The 23,193-nt window shown below is 44.3% G+C and overlaps 1 protein-coding gene across 2 annotated transcripts; it reads left to right on the forward strand.

Annotated features, from left to right (window-relative positions):
- The first annotated feature begins 2,303 nt into the window (after positions 1–2,303).
- Positions 2,304–22,160, forward strand: uck2b (uridine-cytidine kinase 2b). Of its 2 annotated transcripts, XM_041842434.2 has the most exons (8): positions 2,304–2,447; positions 16,538–16,603; positions 18,065–18,158; positions 20,422–20,518; positions 20,730–20,872; positions 21,056–21,153; positions 21,261–21,309; positions 21,560–22,160. In XM_041842434.2, exons 1-8 carry the CDS (start codon positions 2,343–2,345, stop codon positions 21,697–21,699), a joined length of 792 nt encoding a protein of 263 aa, XP_041698368.2. In that variant the 5' UTR covers positions 2,304–2,342; the 3' UTR covers positions 21,700–22,160. The 2 variants fall into 2 exon arrangements, with proteins under 2 accessions (XP_041698368.2, XP_041698369.2); XM_041842435.2 differs by lacking the exon at positions 16,538–16,603.
- The last annotated feature ends 1,033 nt before the right edge of the window (positions 22,161–23,193 follow it).

Below are 23,193 nucleotides of genomic sequence, written 5' to 3' on the forward strand. Positions count from 1 at the left end.
CATGCAAGTGTTTTTCTTTATTTTTACTATTCTTTTACATTGTAGAATAATAGTGAAGACATAAAAACTATAAAATAACATATGGAATCAATGTAGTAACCAAAAAAGTGTTAAACAAATCAAAATATATTTATATTTGACATTCTTCAAATAGCCACCCTTTGCCTTGATGACAGCTTTGCACACTCTTGGCATTCTCTCAACCAGCATCATGAGGTAGTCGCATGGAATGCATTTCAATTAACAGGTGTACCTTTTAAAAGTTAATTTATGGAATTTCTTTCCTTCTCAATGCGTTTGAGCCAATCAGTTGTGTTGTGACAAGGTAGGGGTGGTATACAGAGGATAGCCCTATTTGGTAAAAGACCAAGTCCATATTATGGCAAGAACAGCTCAAATAAGCAAAGAGAAACAACAGTCCATCATTACTTTAAGACATGAAGGTCAGTCAATACGGAAAATGTCAAGAATTTTGAAAGTTTCTTCAAGTGTAGTCGCAAAAAACATCAAGTGCTATGATGAAACTGGCTCTCATGAGGACCACCACAGGAAAGGAAGACCCAGAGTTACCTCTGCTGCAGAGGATAAGTTCACTAGAGTTAATGCCACCTCAGATTGCAGCCCAAAAAAAATGCTTCACAGAGTTCAAGTAACAGACACATCTCAATATCAACTATTCAGAGGGGACTGCGTGAATCAGGCCTTCATGGTCGAATTGCTGCAAAGAAACCCCTCCTAAAGGACACCAATAAGAAGAAGAGACTTGCTTGGGCTAAGAAACACGAGCAATGGACATTAGACTGGTGGAAATCTGTCCTTTGGTCTGATGAGTCCAAATTTGAGATTTTTGGTTCCAACCGCCGTGTCTTTGTGAGACGCATAGTAGGTGAATGGATGATCTCCGCATGTGTGGTTCCCACCGTGAATCATGGAGGAGGAGGTATGATGGTGTGGGGGTTCTTTGCTGGTGACACTGTCTGGGATCTATTTCGAATTCAAGGCACACTTAACCAGCATGGCTACCACAGCATTCTGCAGGATACGCCATCCCATCTGGTTTGTGCTTAGTGGGACTATCATTTGTTTTTCAACAGGACAATGACCCAAAACACACCTCCAGGCTGTGTAAGGGCTATTTGACCAAGGAGAGTGATGGAGTGCTGCATCAGATGACCTGGCCTCCACAATCACCCGACCTCAACCCAATTGAGATGGTTTGGGATGAGTTGGACCGCAGAGTGAAGGAAAAGCAGCCAACAAGTGCTCAGCATATGTGGGAACTCCTTCAACACTGTTGGAAAAGCATTCCTCATTAAGCTGGTTGAGAGAATGCCAAGAGTGTGCAAAGCATTCATCAAGGCAAAGGGTTGCTACTTTGAAGAATCTCAAATATAAATAAATTGATATTTGTTTAACACTTTTTTGGTTACTACATGATTCCATATGTGTTTTTTCATAGTTTTGATGTCTTCACTATTATTCTACAATTTAGAAAATAGTATTTAAAAAATAAAGAAAAACCCTTGAATGAGTAGGTGTGTTCTAACTTTTGACTGGTACTGTATATGTACGTTTATTTTATTTTTTTAAGTTCACAATTAAATAGGCAAATTTTACATACGAAGTGTTGGGCACTGAACTCACTTACAAAACTCTGTTTTGGACGAGACTGACTTAATGACCAAAATTATCCTATTTACATTTTACATTTGAGTCATTTAGCAGACGCTCTTATCCAGAGCGACTTACAGTTAGTGAGTGCATACATTTTTCATACTTCGTAGTACATTTTGTCACTAGAATTAATGTTTCTGACTCAAATCGATGCCATACAGGCCGTTTAAAAACGGAGAAGTTGGTTCTAAGGGGCAGTTGGATTTAAGGGGAAAAATAATCCAAAAGTAACTGAAAGTAATCAGATTCCATTACTGAGTGTGGGATAATGCAAAAGATATGTTACTGATTACAATTGTGGACAGGTAACTAGTAACTGTAAAGGATTACCTTTAGAAAGTAATTTAGCCTGCCCTGGTAAGGGTTAAGGTTAGGTTTAGGGTAAGGGTTAAGGTTAGGTTTTAGGGTAGGGTTTTGCCAAGGATTCAGTATAGCACTGACCATTTATGAAGTGCAAACATACAATCAATTATTTGATATAAATAATACAGTTATATGAATCAATTTACATACAAATCGCATTATGTACAAGACAAGGACATTTTCAAAATTCCTTAATACGAAAGAAATAAAAAAAGTTATAAATTAAGTGAAGGAAATGATGGGAGGAGTTTAGCGGGATCGTGGATTCTTCACAGCTGCGTTGTTGTAGGCACATTATTGCAAGCATGGCCGGGGACACTGAAACACATCTGAGCGACTCTGCCGAAAATGACAACATTATCCGACAATCATTCCTTATCGGTGTGTCCGGAGGCACTGCCAGTGGCAAGGTTGGGACCTCAGTACATTTGGCACCTTACATAGATTGTCTATTGTTGTATGTTTTTTGTTGTTGTTGCAACTGATGGAATGTGTTCGAGTCGCTCGTCAACTCGCCGACCGCGTGGCTCATATCAAACTGTTTGAATGACATCAGCCTCTTTCCATCCTTTAGTCATCATCAGCGTTTATTGATGAGTTAGCTAATTGATTGTAACTTTTACATGTGGTCTCCTTCATCCCTTGCCCCAGGATGCCTAATTCCACCACACACAATGGAAACAGTTTGCAAAATTGGCAAATAGCTAATTATTATATTTGGCTATGAAATCAACCAAAAGTTTCTAGTAAGTAAATGAGCTAAACTATAATAGTTTTCATCCCCGGCACTAAATGCCAACTAGCTAGGTTTGTAACTAGACTGGCTAGACGGCTAGCTACATTTTTGCGCACACCGCTAGAGATTGAGAAAGCCTACCCGATTCTGCTATGAGACTAAGGTTAGCTTGCTATCTAGCTCGCGCCATACAGCCAGCTAAAACATTCTTTTGTTTAAATTTCTTTGATTAGCTAGCTAGCACCGCTTGTTAGCCGAATAAGACCACTGTTCGTACGCCCTTTTGAATGTCAAAGTGACGAACTATTCGACACAATGTGGCTATTACCCACGATTGGACTTATTTATTGACGGGGGAACACGCCTTTTGGCTATTTTTATTTAATCGATTGCTGACGCGTAGCTACCTAGCTAACATTAGCTACATAACAATAACAGAGGTGGGCGCTAGCGGTCAACGGGCGTCAGTTCCGACTCATAAAAAATAATATATATATTCATTCTCTTAACTTTCTCAGCGTTGGGATTACAATTCAAATGAGCCCGTTCTGTTTGGTTTTTACATATTTTGATTCCCAGGTATGCAATAACATATTTTATGGGAATATCGGCAATGTCAACCAAATAATTGTTTATCCTTTAAAGCAAATAAATCACATCCGACTTAGAGTTCCTTCCTTGAGCCGACATGACATAGACATACATGGATTTTTCAGATGTGAGGGGGGGGGGTTAAATTAGTCTGGGTACTAATCTTTTTAGCTAACATTCATTCCACTCCTGTCTTTGGCAAATGAAAGGAGTGGCAAGGAGTCGAATGTTTGCTAAAAATACTGGTACCCAGGCTATAAAGAAATGTATTTGTGAGAGACATTATTACAGTTAATAAAGTAGGACAGGACGATGTCAAGATTTTTATGTAGTTACCACGCTATGTAGTTAATAGCTTTGTGTGATTGATAATGACAACGTGGGAACACCGAGCCTAGTATGGTCTGTAGCTTTCTGCAGTAGTTTTGTTTCCACTATTTGTTCCTACTTGTTGGTTTGAGACCAGAATTAAATACCAGTCTTGATACCAACAGTAGTTTGGAAAGCAAATGAATAGTAGTTGCATTGGTAATAAACCATTCTGAAACCACCTTGTGAACTAAACTAAAGTTCAAGTTCTTGAACTAACTCGATTGAAGCTCCCATCCCATGCCCTTTTCTTTCCCTGGCCCCTTCCTTGCCCTCCGGTCCTACTGTTCAGTTGACCCAGATATGAAGTTAGCTTTTGGCATAGGGCCACTGTTTGGCTCCTTGAAAATCCCGTACATGGCGTTGGGTGGGTGGTTTGGGATTGCTGGCCCCAGAGTTATGAGGAAGTAGTGAGCTAACAGTAATAACCCCCCTCCCCCAGTATCCCAAGGTGTTAGATCACTGAGTTTCTGGTAAACTGGTGTAACAAACATGACATAACATTGCCCTACTGTAAGTGCAATGAAACCAATATGGCTCGGGTTGAATGACATCCAGGCTTTTGCATGCTTGTATTTGTTAACTGAGATTACTTACTGCCTGTAATATTTACTGTACACACTCCCTGCTGTAGTGGGATGTCTTGCCAAGTCATAGACAAATGAGGCAATTTTATTTCAAATGTTAGTCTGTATGTAGAAGCTACATCATGTTTGATAGGCTCTTAGATGAGCAGCTTTAGGTTAGTCTGTGTGCTGCAGTGCTGAACAACACGGTCTCCCGAGTGGGTGTCTGATTTCATTGTGACACCTTTTCACGGACACAAAAGCACCATAGTCTGTGGCAGGGCAGGAGAATGCCCAGTCAGCACTGGTAGGCAGGAGATCCTGGCATTTGAGGGTGTCGGTGAGGACAGATGGCCTGGGCACTGGGAAGGCCACTTGGGTCCGGGGTGGTGCTTCCATCAAATCAAATCAAATTTTATTGGTCACATGCGCCGAATACAACAGGTGCAGACATTACAGTGAAATGCTTACTTACAGCCCTTAACCAACAGTGCATTTATTTTAAACAAAAAAGTAAGAATAAAACAACAACAAAAAAGTGTTGAGAAAAAAGAGCAGAAGTGAAATAAAGTGACAGTAGGGAGGCTATATATACAGTAAAATAAAGTGACAGTAGGGAGGCTATATATACAGGGGGTACCGTTGCATAGTCAATGTGCGGGGCACCGGCTAGTTGAGGTAGTTGAGGTAATATGTACATGTGGGTAGAGTTAAAGTGACTATGCATAAATACTTAACAGAGTAGCAGCAGCGTAAAAAGGATGGGGTGGGGGGCAGTGCAAATAGTCCGGGTAGCCATGATTAGCTGTTCAGGAGTCTTATGGCTTGGGGGTAGAAGCTGTTGAGAAGTCTTTTGGACCTAGACTTGGCACTCCGGTACCGCTTGCCGTGCGGTAGCAGAGAGAACAGTCTATGACTAGGGTGGCTGGAGTCTTTGACAATTTTGAGGGCCTTCCTCTGACACCGCCTGGTATAGAGGTCTTGGATGGCAGGGAGCTTTGCCCCAGTGATGTACTGGGCCGTACGCACTACCCTCTGTAGTGCCTTGCGGTCAGAGGCCAAGCAGTTGCCATACCAGGCGGTGATGCAACCAGTCAGGATGCTCTCGATGGTGCAGCTGTAGAATTTTTTTGAGGATCTGAGGACCCATGCCAAATTTTTTTAGTCTCCTGAGGGGGAATAGGCTTTGTCGTGCCCTCTTCACGACTGTCTTGGTGTGTTTGGACCATGATAGTTCTTTGGTGATGTGGACACCAAGGAACTTGAAGCTCTCAACCTGTTCCACTACAGCCCCGTCGATGAGAATGGGGCGTGCTCAGTCCTCTTTTTTTTCCCTGTAGTCCACAATCATCTCCTTTGTCTTGGTCATGTTGAGGGAGAGGTTGTTGTCCTGGCACCACACGGCCAGATCTCTGACCTCCTCCCTATAGGCTGTCTCATCGTTGTCGGTGATCAGGCCTACCACTGTTGTGTCGTCGGCAAACTTAATGATGGTGTTGGAGTCGTGCCTGGCCATGCAGTCATGGGTGAACAGAGAGTACAGGAGGGGGACTGAGCACGCACCCTGAGGGGCCCCCCGTGTTGAGGATCAGTGTGGCAGATGTGTTGTTACCTACCCTTACCACCTGGGGCGGCCCGTCAGGAAGTCCAGGATCCAGTTGCAGAGGGAGGTGTTTAGTCCCAGGATCCTTAGCTTAGTGATGAGCTTAGAGGGCACTATGGTGTTGAATGCTGAGCTGTAGTCAATGAATAGCATTCTCACGTAGGTGTTCCTCTTGTCCAGGTGGGAAAGGGCAGTGTGGAGTGCGATAGAGATTGCATCATCTGTGGATCTGTTGGGGCGGTATGCAAATTGGAGTGGGTCTAGGGTTTCTGGGATTATGCTGTTGATGTGAGCCATGACCAGTCTTTCAAAGCACTTCATGGCTACAGACGTCAGTGCTACGGGTCGGTAGTCATTTAGGCAGGTTATCTTAGAGTTCTTGGGCACGGGGACTATGGTGGTCTGCTTGAAACATGTTGGTATTACAGACTCAGTCAGGGACATGTTGAAAATGTCAGTGAAGACACTTGCCAGTTGGTCAGCACATGCTCGGAGTACACGTCCTGGTAATCCGTCTGGCCCTGCGGCCTTGTGAATGTTGACCTGCTTAAAAGTCTTACTCACATCGGCTACGGAGAGCGTGATCACATAGTCGTCCGGAACAGCTGGTGCTCTCATGCATGCTTCAGTGTTGCTTGCCTCGAAGCGAGCATAGAAGTGGTTTAGCTCGTCTGGTAGGCTTGTCACTGGGCAGCTCGCGGCTGTGCTTCCCTTTGTAGTCTGTAATAGTTTTCAAGCCCTGCCACATCCGACGAGCGTCAGAGCCAGTGTAGTATGATTCAATCTTAGACCTGTACAGATGGCAGATGGCCTGGGCACTGGGAAGGCCACTTGGGTCCGGGGTGGTGCTTCCATAGTGCTCCATGTTCTACTGGTGTACTAGGGACAGTATATTCTACTGGTGTACTAGGGACAGTATGTTCTACTGGTGTACTAGGGACAGTATATTCTACTGGTGTACTAGGGACAGTATATTCTACTGGTGTACTAGGGACAGTATATTCTACTGGTGTACTAGGGACAGTATATTCTACTGGTGTACTAGGGACAGTATATTCTACTGGTGTACTAGGGACAGTATATTCTACTGGTGTACTAGGGACAGTATATTCTACTGGTGTACTAGGGACAGTATATTCTACTGGTGTACTAGGGACAGTATATTCTATACAGTATGTTCTACTTGTGTACTGTACAATATGGTGTGCTAGTTACATTCTGTTCTACTGTGTACTAGTTACAGTATGTTAATAATAAATAATAATATGCCATTTAGCAGATGATTTGATCCAAAGCGACTTACAGTCATGCGTGCATACATTTTTGTGTATGGGTGGTCCCGGGAATCGAACCCACTACCTTGGCGTTACAAGCGCCGTGCTCTACCAGCTGAGCTACAGAGGACCACATGTTGTACTGGTGTACTGTGTCAGCCAGTGATTGTCAAGCAAATAACTGCCTGTCTCACGGTAATTGACCGTTAATTAACAAACACATTTAGCATCTCCTGGCTTCCACGCATAGCCTACAAGCCACTGATACAGACCTTTGGAACATCTACATTTAAAAAAGTCTAATAAATCCATTATTTATTTTAGACCGGTCTAAAGAAACAAGAAATGAAGAAAATGTAGTCTAGTTCAGAAGAACAGAATAGCATACTCTGAGTTGTCCTTATGTCAGGCTGTGGGCTGCACTAGTTCATTTAGCAGACAAGATTTGCTTAGAATTCCGTGGCATTATTTTTTTAGTATGAAGAACACAGTTGAACATAGCTGAATAAAATAGAAAGGTTATTTTCTCCAAACCATTTGAGGGAGTGCGCACATGCGGCTATTCTGTGTTGAGCTGTTTAATTTAGTTATTTATGAAACTTCAGTTGTGATATAAACGTTGGGCTATATGTTTGGCTGCATGATGCAACTCTAATGATGATTTGAAAAAGGTCACATGAAAGGCATGAGCTTTGTTTTTTGCGCAGGCTGCACACACTTCATCAGTCTCTCATTCACAATTTGACAAGGACTTGAAAATGCCTTGAATTTCCCGTAATGACCCCTAAAAAAATGCTTGCCTTTTGTGGCCGTTGTGCCCTTGGGCTGACTATAATAATTATAATTCCCGGCTGCGTGCTCCGAAGCACCTCTCACAGATATCTCAATTGTTATTAGCCAATGCCCGTCACGTGATCGGGTCCTTCTCACAGGCTACAAGTGAAGAGACACATCGGATGTTGGAAGAACTGTCCACATTTACTTTTCGTCAGCCAACGAAATGAGTAGGCCTAACGAACAACAAAAGCACTAGCCTATGTCGATCTACTATCCCCCATAGCACAAAAGTTGACCTATTCTGTTGGTCAACTTTTCCTTTTGTGCGAGAAACAAATATACAAACATTGTCTGGGACAGTTGTGGGGTGCGATAGATCCCAAATTAATACAACCACTAGCATCAAAAAACATTTTTTAAGCAATGTGGCTGATGCAACGGATCAGAACGTTTAGATCAAAATGTTAAACTATTAGGCTATTTCTTCACATAAGCTCAGCAATGCACACATGGCAGTAGGCTATAAGCGCGATTGTTCCAAAATGCAATCAGTTAGCGGGAAAATCAAATCAAGTGTCACATGCACCAAATACAACCGGTGTAGACCTTACCTTGAAATGCTTACTTACAAGACTTTAACCAACAATGCAGATTTACAAAAAAAACAAAAAAACAATGAGGCTATATACAGGGGGTACCGGTACAGTCAATGTGTGTGGGTACAGGTTAGTTGCCGTAATTGAGGTAATATGTAAATGTAGGTAGGGGTAAAGTGACTATGCATACATAATAAACAGCAAGTAGCAGTAGGAGGGGGGTCAATGCAAAAAGTCTCTGGGAAGCCATTTGATTAATTATTCAGCAGTCTTATGGCTTGGGGGTAGAAGCTGTTAAGGAGCCTTTTGGACCTAGACTTGGCGCTCCGGTACCGCTTGCCGTGCGGGAGCAGAGGGTACAGTCTATGACTTGGGTGGCTAGAGTCTTTGGAAATGTTTTGGGGCCTTCTTCTGACACCACCTAGCATAGCGGTCCTGGATGGCAGGAAGCTTGGCTCCAGTGATGTACTGGAACGTACGCGCTACCCTCCATAGCACCTTATGGCCGGATGCCGAGCAGTTGCCATACCAGGCAGTGATGCAACCGGTCAGGATGTTCTCGATGGTGCAGCTGTAGAACTTTTTGAGGATCTGGGGACCCATGCCAAATCTTTTCAGTCTCCTGAGTGGGGAAGGGTGTTGTCGTCCCCTCTTCACAACTGTCTTTGTGTGTTTGGACCATGATAGTGTGTTGGTGATGTGGACACCAAGGAACTTGAAGCTCTCAACCTGCTCCACTACAGCCCCGTCGATGAGAATGGGGGCATGCTCAGTCCTCCTTTTCCTGTAATCCACAATCATCTCCTTTGTCTTGATCACGTTGAGGGAGAGGTTGTTATTCTGGCACCACACAGCCAGGTCTCTGATCTCCTCCCTATAGGCTGTCTCATCGTTGTCGGTGATCAGGCCTACCACTGTTGTCGTCTGCAAACTTAATGATGGTGTTGGAGTCATGCTTGGCCATGCAGTCATGGGTGAACAGGGCGTACAGGAGGGGACTGAGCACGCACCCCTGAGGGGCCCCCGTGTTGAGGATCAGCGTGGCAGATTTGTTACCTACCCTTACCACCTGGGGGCGGCCCGTCAGGAAGTCCAGGATCCAGTTGCAGATGGAGGTGTTTAGTCCCAGGGTCCTTAGCTTAGTGATGAGCTTTGAGGGCACTATGGTGTTGAACGCTGAGCTGTAGTCAATGAATAGCATTCTCACGTAGGTCTTCCTTTTGTCCAGGTGGGAAAGGGCAGTGTGGAGTGCAATAGAGACTGTCATCTGTGGATCTTTTGGGGCGGTATGCAAATTGGAGTGGGTCTAGGGTTTCTGGGATAATGGTGTTGTGAGCCATGATCAGCCTTTCAAAGCACTTCATGGCTACAGACGTGAGTGCTACGGGTCGGTAGTCATCTAGGCAGGTTACCTTAGTGTTCTTTGGCACAGGGACTATGGTGGTCTGCTTGAAACATGTTGGTATTACAGACTTGGTCAGGGACAGGTTGAAAATGTCAGTGAAGACACTTGGGAGTTGGTTAGCACATGCTCGGAGTACACGTCCTGGTAGTCTGGCCCTGCGGCCTTGTGAATGTTGACCTGTTTAAAGGTCTTACTCACATGGGCTACGGAGAGCGTGATCACACAGTCGTCCAGAACAGCTGGTGCTCTCATGCATGCTTCAGTGTTGCTTACCTCGAAGCGAGCATATAAGTAGTTTAGCTTGTCTGGTAGGCTCGTGTCACTGGGCAGCTCGCGGCTGTGCTTCCCTTTGTAGTCTGTAATAGTTTGCAAGCCCTGCCACATCCAACGAGCACCGGAGCCGGTGTAGTACGATTCAATCTTAGTCCTGTATTGACGCTTTGCTTGTTTGATGGTTCGTCGGAAGGTATAGCGGGATTTCTTATAAGCGTCCGGGTTAGAGTCCCACTCCTTGAAAGCGGTAGCGCTACCCTTTAGCTCAGTGCGGATGTTACCTGTAATCCATGGCTTCTGGTTGGGGTATGTATGTAAAGTCACTGCGGGGACGACGTCATCGATGCACTTATTGATGAAGCCAGTGACTGAGGTGGTATACTCCTCAATGCCATCGGAAGAATCCCAGAACATATTCCAGTCTGTGCTAGCAAAACAGTCCTGTAGTTTAGCATCTGAGTCATCTGACCACTTCTGTATTGACCGAGTCACTGGTGCTTCCTGCTTTAGTTTTTGCTTGTAAGCAGGAATCAGGAGGATAGAATTATGGTCAGATTTGCCAAATGGAGGGCGAGGGAGAGCTTTGTACGCTTCTGTGTGGAGTAAAGGTGGTCTAGAGTTTTTAACATGCTGGTAGAAATGAGGTAAAACTGATTTAAGTTGCCCTCCTTGCATTAAAGTCCCCGGCCGCTAGAAGCGCCGCCTCTGGATGAATATTTTCTTGTTTGCTTATGGCCTTATACAGCTCGTTGAGTGCGGTCTTAGTGCCAGCATCGGTTTGTGGTGGTAAATGGAAAGCTGCGAAAAATATAGATAAACTCTCTTGGTTAACAGTGTGGTCTACAGCTTATCATGAGATACTCTACCTCAGGTGAGCAAAACCTCGAGTCTTCCTTAACATTATATTTTGTGCACCAGCTGTTATTTACAAATATACACAGACCGCCACCCATTGTCTTACCGGAGGCAGCTGTTCTATCTTGCCGATGCAGCGTATATCCCGCCAGCTGTATGTTATCCATGTCGTCGTTCAGCCACGACTCGGTGAAACACAAGATATTTACAGTTCTAAATGTCCCGTTGGTAGGATATTCTTGATCGGAGCTCGTCCATTTTATTATCCAATGATTGTACGTTGGCCAATAGGACTGATGGTAGAGGCAGATTACCCACTCGCCATCGGATCCTTACAAGGCACCCTAACCTACGTCCCCAATATCAGTCTCTTCTTCATGCGAATGACAGGGATTTGTGTCTTGTCGGGTGTCTGAAGTAAATCATTCGCGTCCGACTGGTTAAAGAAAACATCTTTGTCCAGTATGAGGTGAGTAATCACTGTCCTGATTTCCAGAAGCTCTTTTCGGTCAGAAACATTATGTACAAATAAGTTCCAGATAACGCGACAAAACACACACAATAGCCATTATTATAGTATCACAAGTGATAGGCTAATATTGTCACCCATCAGACTGTTATTAATTCAATCTTGTCTTTACATATACTAAATCATGTGTGAAATTTGTTTTCATTTAGAATGGACAGTTATCATGCACCTGCCTCGAAGCAGGGGGAAAAATACATCTATGCACTTAAATAGCGAATGGGGGACACTTTTCCCGTGGTTAATTTTCATGCCAGCCAGGTAGGCTATACTCCTGTTGTAAAGAGAAGCAATGTGCTTAATATTAGGAAGGTTGAGACATAAATATAGGAGCCTATAGAAAGCTGATGGGCTCCTCTATTAGAGGCCATCTCAACTGTTCTCACAATTGCATAGCCTATAGAAATGTTGCGCAACATGAGGTCATGGGCTCTCATGAAGTGTTTGATTTCTATTTTTGATGACATTTGCATTGATGTCAGAGTGATTACAGGGACAATAGAGTGCTGAGTACCAGGCATGTTTGGTAGGCTACTAATGGCCACCAGAGCTTGGTAGGCTACTAATGGCCACCAGAGCTTGGTAGGCTACTAATGGCCACCAGAGCTTGGTAGGCTACTAATGGCCACCAGAGCTTGGTAGGCTACTAATGGCCACCAGAGCTTGGTAGGCTACTAATGGCCACCAGAGCTTGGTAGGCTACTAATGGCCACCAGAGCTTGGTAGGCTACTAATGGCCACCAGAGCTTGGTAGGCTACTAATGGCCACCAGAGCTTGGTAGGCTACTAATGGCCACCAGAGCTTGAAGAAGACTAAACAATCACCTGGAATTTGACTGTGGTCATGACTCGTGTGGCGGTAATAGTCACCTTAACCAGCCCTAGGACTGTGTACTAGTTACTGTAACTAGTACAGTAGAACATACTGTAACTAGTTACTGTATGTTTATAGTATGCAAGATATGAATTGCCACTGTTCTTCAAATTATGTATTTTGTTAACTAAAAATGAAGTAAATAGCCCACGTTGAAAAATTTATTTAAAGGTATTGTTTTTCCAGGTTTCCATTTTTTTCAGGTTTTCGCTCTCAATCACTTTTTTAAAATAGAAAAACAAAATTGGATGGAAGTCCACAACAATCTTAAAACCCTTTCCTCCAGTCAAATGACCAAATCGCCCTCTAGTGGCCTCATGGGTGGAATGTTATGAATATTTTTAATTATTAATAAACATTTATTTATTTTATCTGTTTCTGTCAAACGATTTTGTTATATTTCAGTCTTCTGTGATGTGTGTGTATAAAAGTGTAATATTGGGATGCAAACTCAATGTAATACATTTCAACTCTGACATGGTACAGGTGTCTTCTTTGTTTAAGCGCATAACCGTGTGTGTGGCATATACTCTTGTTTCAAAGTAGATTTGTTTGACTACCAAGAAACACTGTGACCCTGATTTAAGGTAGCTTAGTGGGTAAGAGCGTTGTGCCAGTAACCGAAAGGTCGCTGGTTCTAATCCCCGAGCCGACTAGGTGAAAAATCTGTCGATGTGCCCTTAAGCAAGGCACTTAACCCTAATTGCTCATGTAAGTCGCTCTGGATAAGAGCGTCTGCTAAATGACTAAAATGTAAATGTAAATTTAAGCCCACTGCAGTAAAAGGTTAAACCACAGCAGGAGACCACTTTTGAAGTCTTGGAAAAATCGGAGATTTATTTTTGGGTGTATTTACCCTTTAATTTATGTGCATACCTAGCAAGAGGCTGTTTAGCTGTGTTTTTTTAGCGCATATGTGATGGTAGAGTTTGCAAAACAAATAGCCACTGGATTGAAGAAAATAATCATATTCTGCCAGGTAAGCATAGGTACCTTGTAGTTTAGTCTACCAGAAGACTGTTCATTAGCATAATCACTAATGGCTACACAGTGGTAGACGCGCGCACCGCGCACACACACACCGACAGAGGCATTCTCGTTGCTTCAGAAAGTTGCAGGAAATAAGAATCACTGATGCATTCTGTTCATGTCTTATGATGAACTTGGTTTTAATGCCTGGATTCCGCGAGGGCCCAAATGATCAGAGGCTCTGCACTACTACCTATTGTTCCTGCAGTGATGATTCACCATCTTCATCGAATGTTTCCATAATTTATCTGAAGGTAATTGTCAAAAAGCCTAGGCCTACCAGTAGCATATGCAAATTAGCGAGCTAAATGAGCGGCTCTCTCTCACCGATGCGATCCGGTAGTCTACAGACGAGTCACTCACTTTAGCGTCACTGTTTGGCAAGCCCCGACGTCTAGGAAATCCTTTGGTTTACTTGTCCCGACGTGATACCATGGACATGTAACTACGTTGCATGGTATATGAATGGCAAAGTGCCTTCGGAAAGTATTCAGACCCCTTGACTTTTTCCACATTGTTAGGTTACAGCCTTATTCTAAAATTGATTAAATTGTTTTTTTCCCTCATCAATCTACACACAATACCCCATAATGTTTTTAGAAATTGCTAATTTAAAAAAACTGATATCATATTTACATAAGTATGTTGGGTTGGATGGGGAGCGTTGCTGCACAGCTATTTTCAGGTCTCTCCAGAGATGTTAGATCGGGTTCAAGTCTGGGCTCTGGCTGGGCCACTCAACGACGTTCAGAGACTTGTCCCGAAGCCACTCTTGCATTGTCTTTGCTGTGTGCTTAGGGTCTTTGTCCTGTTGGTGGTGGACCTTTGCCCCAGTCTGAGGTCCTGAGTGCTCTGGAGCAGGTTTTCATCAAGGATCTCTCTGTACCTTGCTCCGTTCATCTTTGCATCGATCCTGACTAGTCTCACAGTCCCTGCCGCTGAAAAACATTCCCACAGCATGATGCTGCCACTACCATGCTTCACAATAGGGATGGTGCCAGATTTCCTCCAGACGTGATGCTTGGCATTCAGGCCAAAGAGTTCAATCTTGTTTTTTTCAGACCAGAGAATCTTGTTTCTCATGGTCTGAAAGTCTTTAGGTGCCTTTTGGCAAACTCCAAGCGTCTGTCATGTGCCTTTTACTGAGGAGTGGCTTCCGTCTGGCCACTACCATAAAGGCCTGATTGGTGGAGTGCTGCAGAGATGGTTGTCCTTCTGGAAGGTTCTCCCATCTCCATCGGGTTCTTGGTCACCTCCCTGACCAAGGCCCTTCTCCCCCGATTGCTCAGTTTGGCCGGGCGGCCAGCTCTAGGAAGAGTCTTGGTGGTTCCAAACATCTTCCATTTAAGAATGATGGAGGCCACTGTGTTCTTGGGGACCTTCAATGCTGCAGAAATGTTTTGGTACCCTTCCCCAGATCTGTGCCTCGACACAATCCTGTCTCGGAGCTCTACGGACAATTACTTCGTCCTCATGGCTTGGTTTTTGCTCTGACATGCACTGTCAACTGTGGGACCTTATATAGACAGGTGTGTGCCTTTCCAAATCATGTCCAATCAGTTGAATTTACCACAGGTGGACTCCAATCAAGTTGTAGAAACATCTCAAGGATGATCAATGGAAACAGGATGCACCGGAGCTCAATTTCAAGTCTCATAGCGATGGGTCTGAATACTTAAGTAAATAAGGTATTTCTCTTTATTTTTAATACATTTGCAAAAAATTCTAAACCTGTTTTCGCTTTGTCATTACATTTACATTTTACATTTTAGTCATTTAGCAGACGCTCTTATCCAGAGCGACTTACAGTTAGCACATACATTATTTTATCGAACCCACAACCCTGGCGTTGCAAACGCCATGCTCTACCAACTGAGCTACATACCCTGCCGGCCATTCCCTCCCCTACCCTGGACGACGCTGGGCCAATTGTGCGCCGCCCCATGGGTCTCCCGGTCGCGGCCGGCTACGACAGAGCCTGGATGTGTGTGTAGATTGCTGAGGATTTTCTTTTATTTAATCAATTTTAGAATAAGGCTATAACTTAACAAGTCTGAAAACTTTCCGAAGGTACTGTAGGAGATTTACTTTATGCGGTCAGTTCCACACCTTTTATAAACTAGTCAACACTTGCTGTTCAGTTGTCAATCAACACACAGTAAACAGCCTACTGTGTGCTACAACTCCGCGTGGCTGGCTATGTGGAACACGAGAAAGAAATATAAATGAATGTGTCACAAGACAATTAAGCTAACTCGTGGATTTAGACTCAACGTTACCACTTACGTTAAATGGGACGTGCAAATTCACGAACATCATGCTCTCTCCGAACTCCCGTGTAAAGAAATGTGACTGCAACCAGAGATCTGTAATATAATGACGTGATGTTCATGTCTTCGCCCTAACGATGGGAGTCGTTGTTCCAAAGGCGGGAAGGCAGGCGATAAGCTTAAGTCTACAATAAACCCATAGAAACGCATTGGGCTTATTTAGGACCGATTTTTGGCGAGTGAAACCTCTCGCTTCGCCTCTTCCTCTCTCCTGCGTTTCCCTTTTCACCATCGCTTTGTGACTGACAGGCGTCTATCCTATCAATAGATCTCTAAAATGTTCATTCTAGCGGGAGAGGGCTCGACGTACTAGCGAATTGAAACTTTTAAAAGAAAAGTAGGCTAGTTAATATGAAGTGGAAAATGTAGCCGGCTGAAAATATGCCTGTAACCGGGCTAATGGAAAACACTGTACTGTATACTAGTTACACTACCTTTTTAACTCTCACTTTCTTCTAACATGCAAGGGGATCTTGAACCACATACGTGTGGCGCTTCCTGTTCCTGTCACCAAAGGAAATGCTTAGCTAGTCAATCCTTTGTGTATAAATACTACACATGACTATGGTATGGGCTTTGTGTAGCTACACATCTCTGCACACCAATGTTTAAGCCTATCAGATATCAATGTTCTACAACATGCGTAGTCTATCCTACAACAGTGTAAAATGCGTCCGTGTTCTTCTGTGTCTGCAGTCGTCGGTGTGTGAGAAGATCATGGAGCTTCTGGGGCAGAACGAAATCGACCACCACCAGCGACAGGTAGACAACCTCACTCTCCATTCTCTCCCCCCCGGTCCTGGTTTTTCTGTACCGTAGCTCACAGCCCCAGCACTCAGGGGTCAGGGGTTAGCTTCCACTTCCGGTCCTGGTTTTTCTGTACCGTAGCTCACAGCCCCAGCACTCAGGGGTCAGGGGTTAGCTTCCACTTCCGGTCCTGGTTTTTCTGTACCGTAGCTCACAGCCCCAGCACTCAGGGGTCAGGGGTTAGCTTCCACTTCCGGTCCTGGTTTTTCTGTACCGTAGCTCACAGCCCCAGCACTCAGGGGTCAGGGGTTAGCTTCCACTTCCGGTCCTGGTTTTTCTGTACCGTAGCTCACAGCCCCAGCACTCAGGGGTCAGGGGTTAGCTTCCACTTCCGGTCCTGGTTTTTCTGTACCGTAGCTCACAGCCCCAGCACTCAGGGGTTAGCTTCCACTTCCGGTCCTGGTTTTTCTGTACCGTAGCTCACAGCCCCAGCACTCAGGGGTCAGGGGTTAGCTTCCACTTCCGGTCCTGGTTTTTCTGTACCGTAGCTCACAGCCCCAGCACTCAGGGGTCAGGGGTTAGCTTCCACTTCCGGTCCTGGTTTTTCTGTACCGTAGCTCACAGCCCCAGCACTCAGGGGTCAGGGGTTAGCTTCCACTTCCGGTCCTGGTTTTTCTGTACCGTAGCTCACAGCCCCAGCACTCAGGGGTCAGGGGTTAGCTTCCACTTCCGGTCCTGGTTTTTCTGTACCGTAGCTCACAGCCCCAGCACTCAGGGGTCAGGGTTAGCTTCCACTTCCGGTCCTGGTTTTTCTGTACCGTAGCTCACAGCCCCAGCACTCAGGGTTAGCTTCCACTTCCGGTCCTGGTTTTCTGTACCGTAGCTCACAGCCCCAGCACTCAGGGGTCAGGGTTAGCTCCCTTCGGTCCTGGTTTTTCTGTACCGTAGCTCACAGCCCCAGCACTCAGGGGTCAGTTAGCTTCCACTTTCGGTCCTGGTTTTTCTGTACCGTAGCTCACAGCCCCAGCACTCAGGGGTTAGCTTCCACTTCCGGTCCTGGTTTTTCTGTACCGTAGCTCACAGCCCCAGCACTCAGGGGTCAGTTAGCTTCCACTTCCGGTCCTGGTTTTTCTGTACCGTAGCTCACAGCCCCAGCACTCAGGGGTCAGGGGTTAGCTTCCACTTCCGGTCCTGGTTTTTCTGTACCGTAGCTCACAGCCCCAGCACTCAGGGGTCAGGGGTTAGCTTCCACTTCCGGTCCTGGTTTTTCTGTACCGTAGCTCACAGCCCCAGCACTCAGGGGTCAGGGGTTAGCTTCCAATGTGTAGCCCTGACCTATCGGTGTCATTATTTTTCCAGGAAACCAACCTCTCTCCAATCTATCCCTGTTCAGGTTTTTCTATATACCGGTATTATACAACCTGAGATGGTTAGCTGCCACAGTGTAGTGCTGACTTATCTGTCGTTGTTTTCCAGGTAGCCATCCTCAGCCAGGACAGTTTCTACAGAGAGCTGACTCCAGAACAGAAGGCAAAAGCACTCAAGGGCCAGTTCAACTTCGATCACCCAGGTATGGGGTCAGGGCCGCTTGTGACTGCTAGCTACACATAGGACTGCTAACTATGGGGCTGCTAGCTACACAGGACTGGTAACTATGGGGCTGCTAGCTACACATAGGACTGGTAACTATGGGGCTGCTAGCTACACATAGGACAGGTAACTATGGGGCTGCTAGCTACACACAGGACTGGTAACTATGGGGCTGCTAGCTACACACAGGACTGGTAACTATGGGGCTGCTAGCTACACACAGGACTGGTAACTATGGGGCTGCTAGCTACACACAGGACTGGTAACTATGGGGCTGCTAGCTACACACAGGACTGGTAACTATGGGGCTGCTAGCTACACACAGGACTGGTAACTATGGGGCTGCTAGCTACACATAGGATTGCACCGAGCTGTCTGTTTGAACTACTGGCGCACAGCTTGGACACCCATGCATACCCCACAAGACATGCCACCAGAGGTCTCTTCACAGTCTCCAAGTCCAGAACAGACTATGGGAGGCGCACAGTACTACATAGAGCCATGACTACATGGAACTCTATTCCACATCAAGTAACTGATGCAAGTAGTAAAATTAGTTTTAAAAAACAAACACCTTATGGAACAGCGGGGACCGTGAAGCAACACAAACATAGGCACAGACACATACATACGCACTATACACACATGTACACATGGATTTTGTACTGTAGATATGTGGTGGAGTAAGGGCCTGAGGGCACACCATGTGAATGTAATGTTTTTTAAATTGTATTTACTGCCTTAATTTTGCTGGATCCCAGGAAGAGTAGTTGCTGCCTTGGCAGCAGCTAATGGGGATCCATAATAAATACACATACAAATTCCCAATTACATATATCACCAGTAGTACATTTACTGTTAATAACATCATTTCTAATCTACAATGTTTGTTTGGCTATGGTAATTTCTGCTAATGCATTCAATATAATATTATTATTAGTTGTTTGCAGAGCGCACAACCAATGCTAGACTTGTGAGAAACAAGTTTTAAGTTTATTTCATTCAATTTACGAATTTTGTCAATTAATTCTTTGTCTTTTGTTTGGAGCGCTCCTGTCAATGTTGAGTAAGGACTTGTACCTGATTACACATAGAAGTATGGCCTAGCCTACCTGGCCTGCACGCGATTGTATAAATGTGCCCATTTGGGGATCTGATTAGTATTTCTTATTGTCTTAACTCACCACCTTTTAATGAACTGTGGAGCTTCTCAAAGTAATTTTGAGAAGCTCCACAGTTAAATTCAATGAGTGACAATAGTTCCTCAATGTATTTTTTAAAATATTTCCAGCTCTCTCCCTTTCGATAACCACTTGGCGTGAAAGGGAAAAATGTCATGCTCTGATCCAGTGGAAATGTCATAAAATAGGCCTACCTGATTACTTCTTATCTCTTGCACGAATAGTCTACAGCTGTGTCAGTCCGGAGCTCACATGCTCGGGAAACTCTGAGGGTACAGAATATTTTATACAATGTTGCAAGTTTGCTAGCACGAGCTTAGGGGCCGGACCCAGTTGATAGTTGATCCAATGATTCACCCTTTTTGATTCCATTTCAAACAACACTACATTTTTTAAAAATCACATGACCCACGGCCACATTCCATATAACATTTCAGAGGTACTCAAGTTTTTACCATTACATACCTGATCCATTTTTGGCCTCTGTTGGCCATCCATCCCTGATACTCTTAGCCCATCTTCCTGACATACTCCTAGTCAGCAGAGCTATAGTAGCAGAGTCTCTCTCAGCTGCTGCAAGGCAGGGGGTGCGTCTCAATCCCTACTTTCTCCTGAAGTGTGCACTTGTTCATTTCCTTTCACTGATTTTAAAAGGGAAATGCCTGGCATACAAAATTGGGGAAACTCCCTCTAGTCTAGCCCATGTCTCCACCAATCCAATGCTTTTAGATTTGTGGGAAGAAGTGTCAGGAGATATTATTAGGACACACCCAGGGACTGAGAGAAAAACCTTAACAGCTGTGACCCAGTAGACTCCACAGAGATTCCTCAATTACATTAGGCTAGTGTGTGTGTGTGATAGCGTGGGCTCACACGTGTACTTGTGCACATGTGGGTTGAGGGGAGGCCCATGTATGGTCAGGTATTTTACCAATGGAATAGAAGTGAGAAACCTTATTGGAATGTCTCTCTCACTTTTCTCTTAAACCATTTCTCTCCCGTCTCTTATTTTACTTGTGTGAACCTCGTGGAATTTCTTTCTCTAAAACTGTCATTCTTCAGATGCCTTTGACAATGAGCTGGTCATGCAGACGTTGTGGCAGATCATGCAGGGGAAGACTGTACAGATCCCTGTGTACGACTTTTTCACCCATTCCAGGTGAGCTCCTCGATACTCTGTGAGTGTGGTGTGTCCAATCTGATGCAGTGCCGTTATGGTGATACATTCTAGAAGCCATATTAGGCTCCCATGCTGTATTCAATGTTTCTCCGTCACAGGAAGGATGTTTGTAACTGTGTACCCAGGTGTTCGAGGGCATCCTGTTGGGTCATCCTGATTTTTATATTCATGGTGTCTTGTTCGATTCCAGGAAGGATGAGTTTGTGACTGTGTACCCGGCTGACGTGGTGTTGTTCGAGGGCATCCTGATGTTCTACTCCCAGGAGATCCGAGACCTGTTCCAGATGAAACTGTTCGTAGACACGGATGCAGACACACGGCTCTCACGCAGAGGTGTGTGTTTGCTGACTCCACTTCTGTGTATATTTCTGGATAAGGTGAAGTCGTACAAACTCTTGCCAGTCAGACTTGGTGTCAGTATCTCTTCACTTCTAACGCGTGTGTTCTGTGTTCCAGATCTAACGTGTGTGTGTGTGTGTTCTGTGTTCCAGTTTTTTAATGTTTTATTTCTTCCAGTGCTAAGAGACATAGGTGAACGGGGCAGGGACCTTGAGCAGGTTCTTACTCAATATATCACGTTTGTCAAGCCTGCCTTTGAGGAGTTCTGTCTTCCAGTAAGTCTCCACTCTCTGTACGTCTCTGTTTATATTGTATGCCTGGCTTCATTGACCAGCACAATCTTTGCAAGTACTTGCCTAGTTATTGTAATGTTTGTTTCCAGACCAAGAAGTATGCTGACGTGATCATCCCTCGTGGAGCAGATAACTTGGGTAAGGAGGAAGGTCCATGAGATCCGATCCTTGAATACTCCTTTGTGTTGTATGGAATCATTTTTTGCCCCTTTTTGTCAATAATATAGTAAAGGGGTATGGTAAGGAAATGTTGGCTCTTATGGAGCCGTCACGTTACATGACTCATTAATTTTCCCTCAGTAGTTTCCTTGTTGATACCTCTTTGTGAATGTACCATGGTCACACTGACTTCGCTCTTCCCTTCCTCCTGACTTTTTTTCTTCTTCAGTGGCAATAAACCTGATAGTACAGCACATCCAGGACATTCTGAACGGCGGACTGACCAAGCGGCACAACGGCTGCATGAACGGGCACAGCACGCCCGCCCGGCAACGACTGACCTCCGAGTCCAGCAGTCGCCCTCATTGACCTCTCCTTTATTGAAGGTGGAGTGTGGTTTAGACCTGTACATAATTCCCAATGGCATTGCTGTATTTAAGATGGAGGAAGGCTACGTCCTGATTCTCTACCCTTTTACCGGAGTTTGTGCTTGCAGGAGAAGTCCTTTTATAGGAGAAGGGTGGAGAATCGGGATGCAGCCGAAAGAGGAACTACAATGCCTTCATTATTATTATTATTACTACTACTGTTATTACAGTTACTTTTATTGTATTTGTTGGACTTGATTTGTTTCAGGCGGGGAGAGAGAGAACCTCTGGTTTTTGCAACGAGACCATGTGTTAAGAATGAACCCCTTTTCTGTTTTCATCCGTTTATTTCAAATTTGTATTTAAAAAAGTATTTCATATCGTCTGCTGCATTTTGGCAGACTGAATAAAAGAGGGGAAACTGTTGGTGTTGTCCAATGAAAATGAAACCCTAAAATCACAGGCTGGGATCCAATTCATCAGTGAGAAGAATTTTGGATTTAGAAAATGTGGACGAAACTAGACTGAAAGTTGAAATGTGAACTCAGGATTGCTCACGTAGTCCTGTGTAGCTCAGTTGGTAGAGCATGGCGTTTGCAACGCCAGGTTGTGGGTTCGATTCCCACGGGGGGGGGGGCGGCAAGTATGAAAATGTATGCACTCACTAACTGTAAATCGCTCTGGATAAGAGCGTCTGCTAAATGAATAAAATGTAAAAAATGTTTTGTTTTTGTTGACAATCTTGAAGTAGGTTTTTCCTACCCCTTTTTGTCAGTCCTATTGTGTTTTTTTTAAATCTGTATGTTCCATTCCCTAGCCGAGTTGTCTTGTACCTGTGCGCTTAACCTGCACCATTCTCAAAGCTACAGAACCTCCACAGTAGGGCAGTTCCAAACTCCATGGCATTCAGAAACGCTAATAGACACACAGAATATGAGGTTGAGAAAAGTGAGCTAAGAAGTAGTAACAAAGGCTGAATATTCTCAAACATGGGTTTTCCTTTATGGAAGCCCAATTTAGATGTTACTTACCTGACAGCAGTGATGTGGTTAGTTTGGGCTGACTCGTCCATGATAATTGTATTGTGTATTTCCTGGTGGGGTAATCCCAATCCAAACTCGTCATCAACACAGTCATGATGCGTGATATAGCACAAATATATATTTTATTTTTGTCAGGTTAATTTATAAAATGTTCCTTAAATTAATTATGCTTCAAGATTAATTATCATTAGTAACAAATTAATTATATTAGTTTAATTTCCCCTAGTCGTCATTTAGTAGTGGTTATTTCCAGAAATAGCGTGATGATTTTTTCTGAATACTTTTCTCAGGTTGACGGAAAACCATTAAAGTGCAGAGATATTAGTCAAACTGATTGAAGGGTCACGTAACAGCAATACACATGTGTTCAAATGGCTTTTATATGCCAAGTGCTGTATTTAATAAGCATACAGTTGCGGAATTGTGACTTGATTTTTACCATACAATTTTGT

The sequence above is a fragment of the Coregonus clupeaformis genome, chromosome 21 (assembly GCF_020615455.1).
Source record: "Coregonus clupeaformis isolate EN_2021a chromosome 21, ASM2061545v1, whole genome shotgun sequence".
Taxonomy (NCBI): domain Eukaryota; kingdom Metazoa; phylum Chordata; class Actinopteri; order Salmoniformes; family Salmonidae; genus Coregonus; species Coregonus clupeaformis.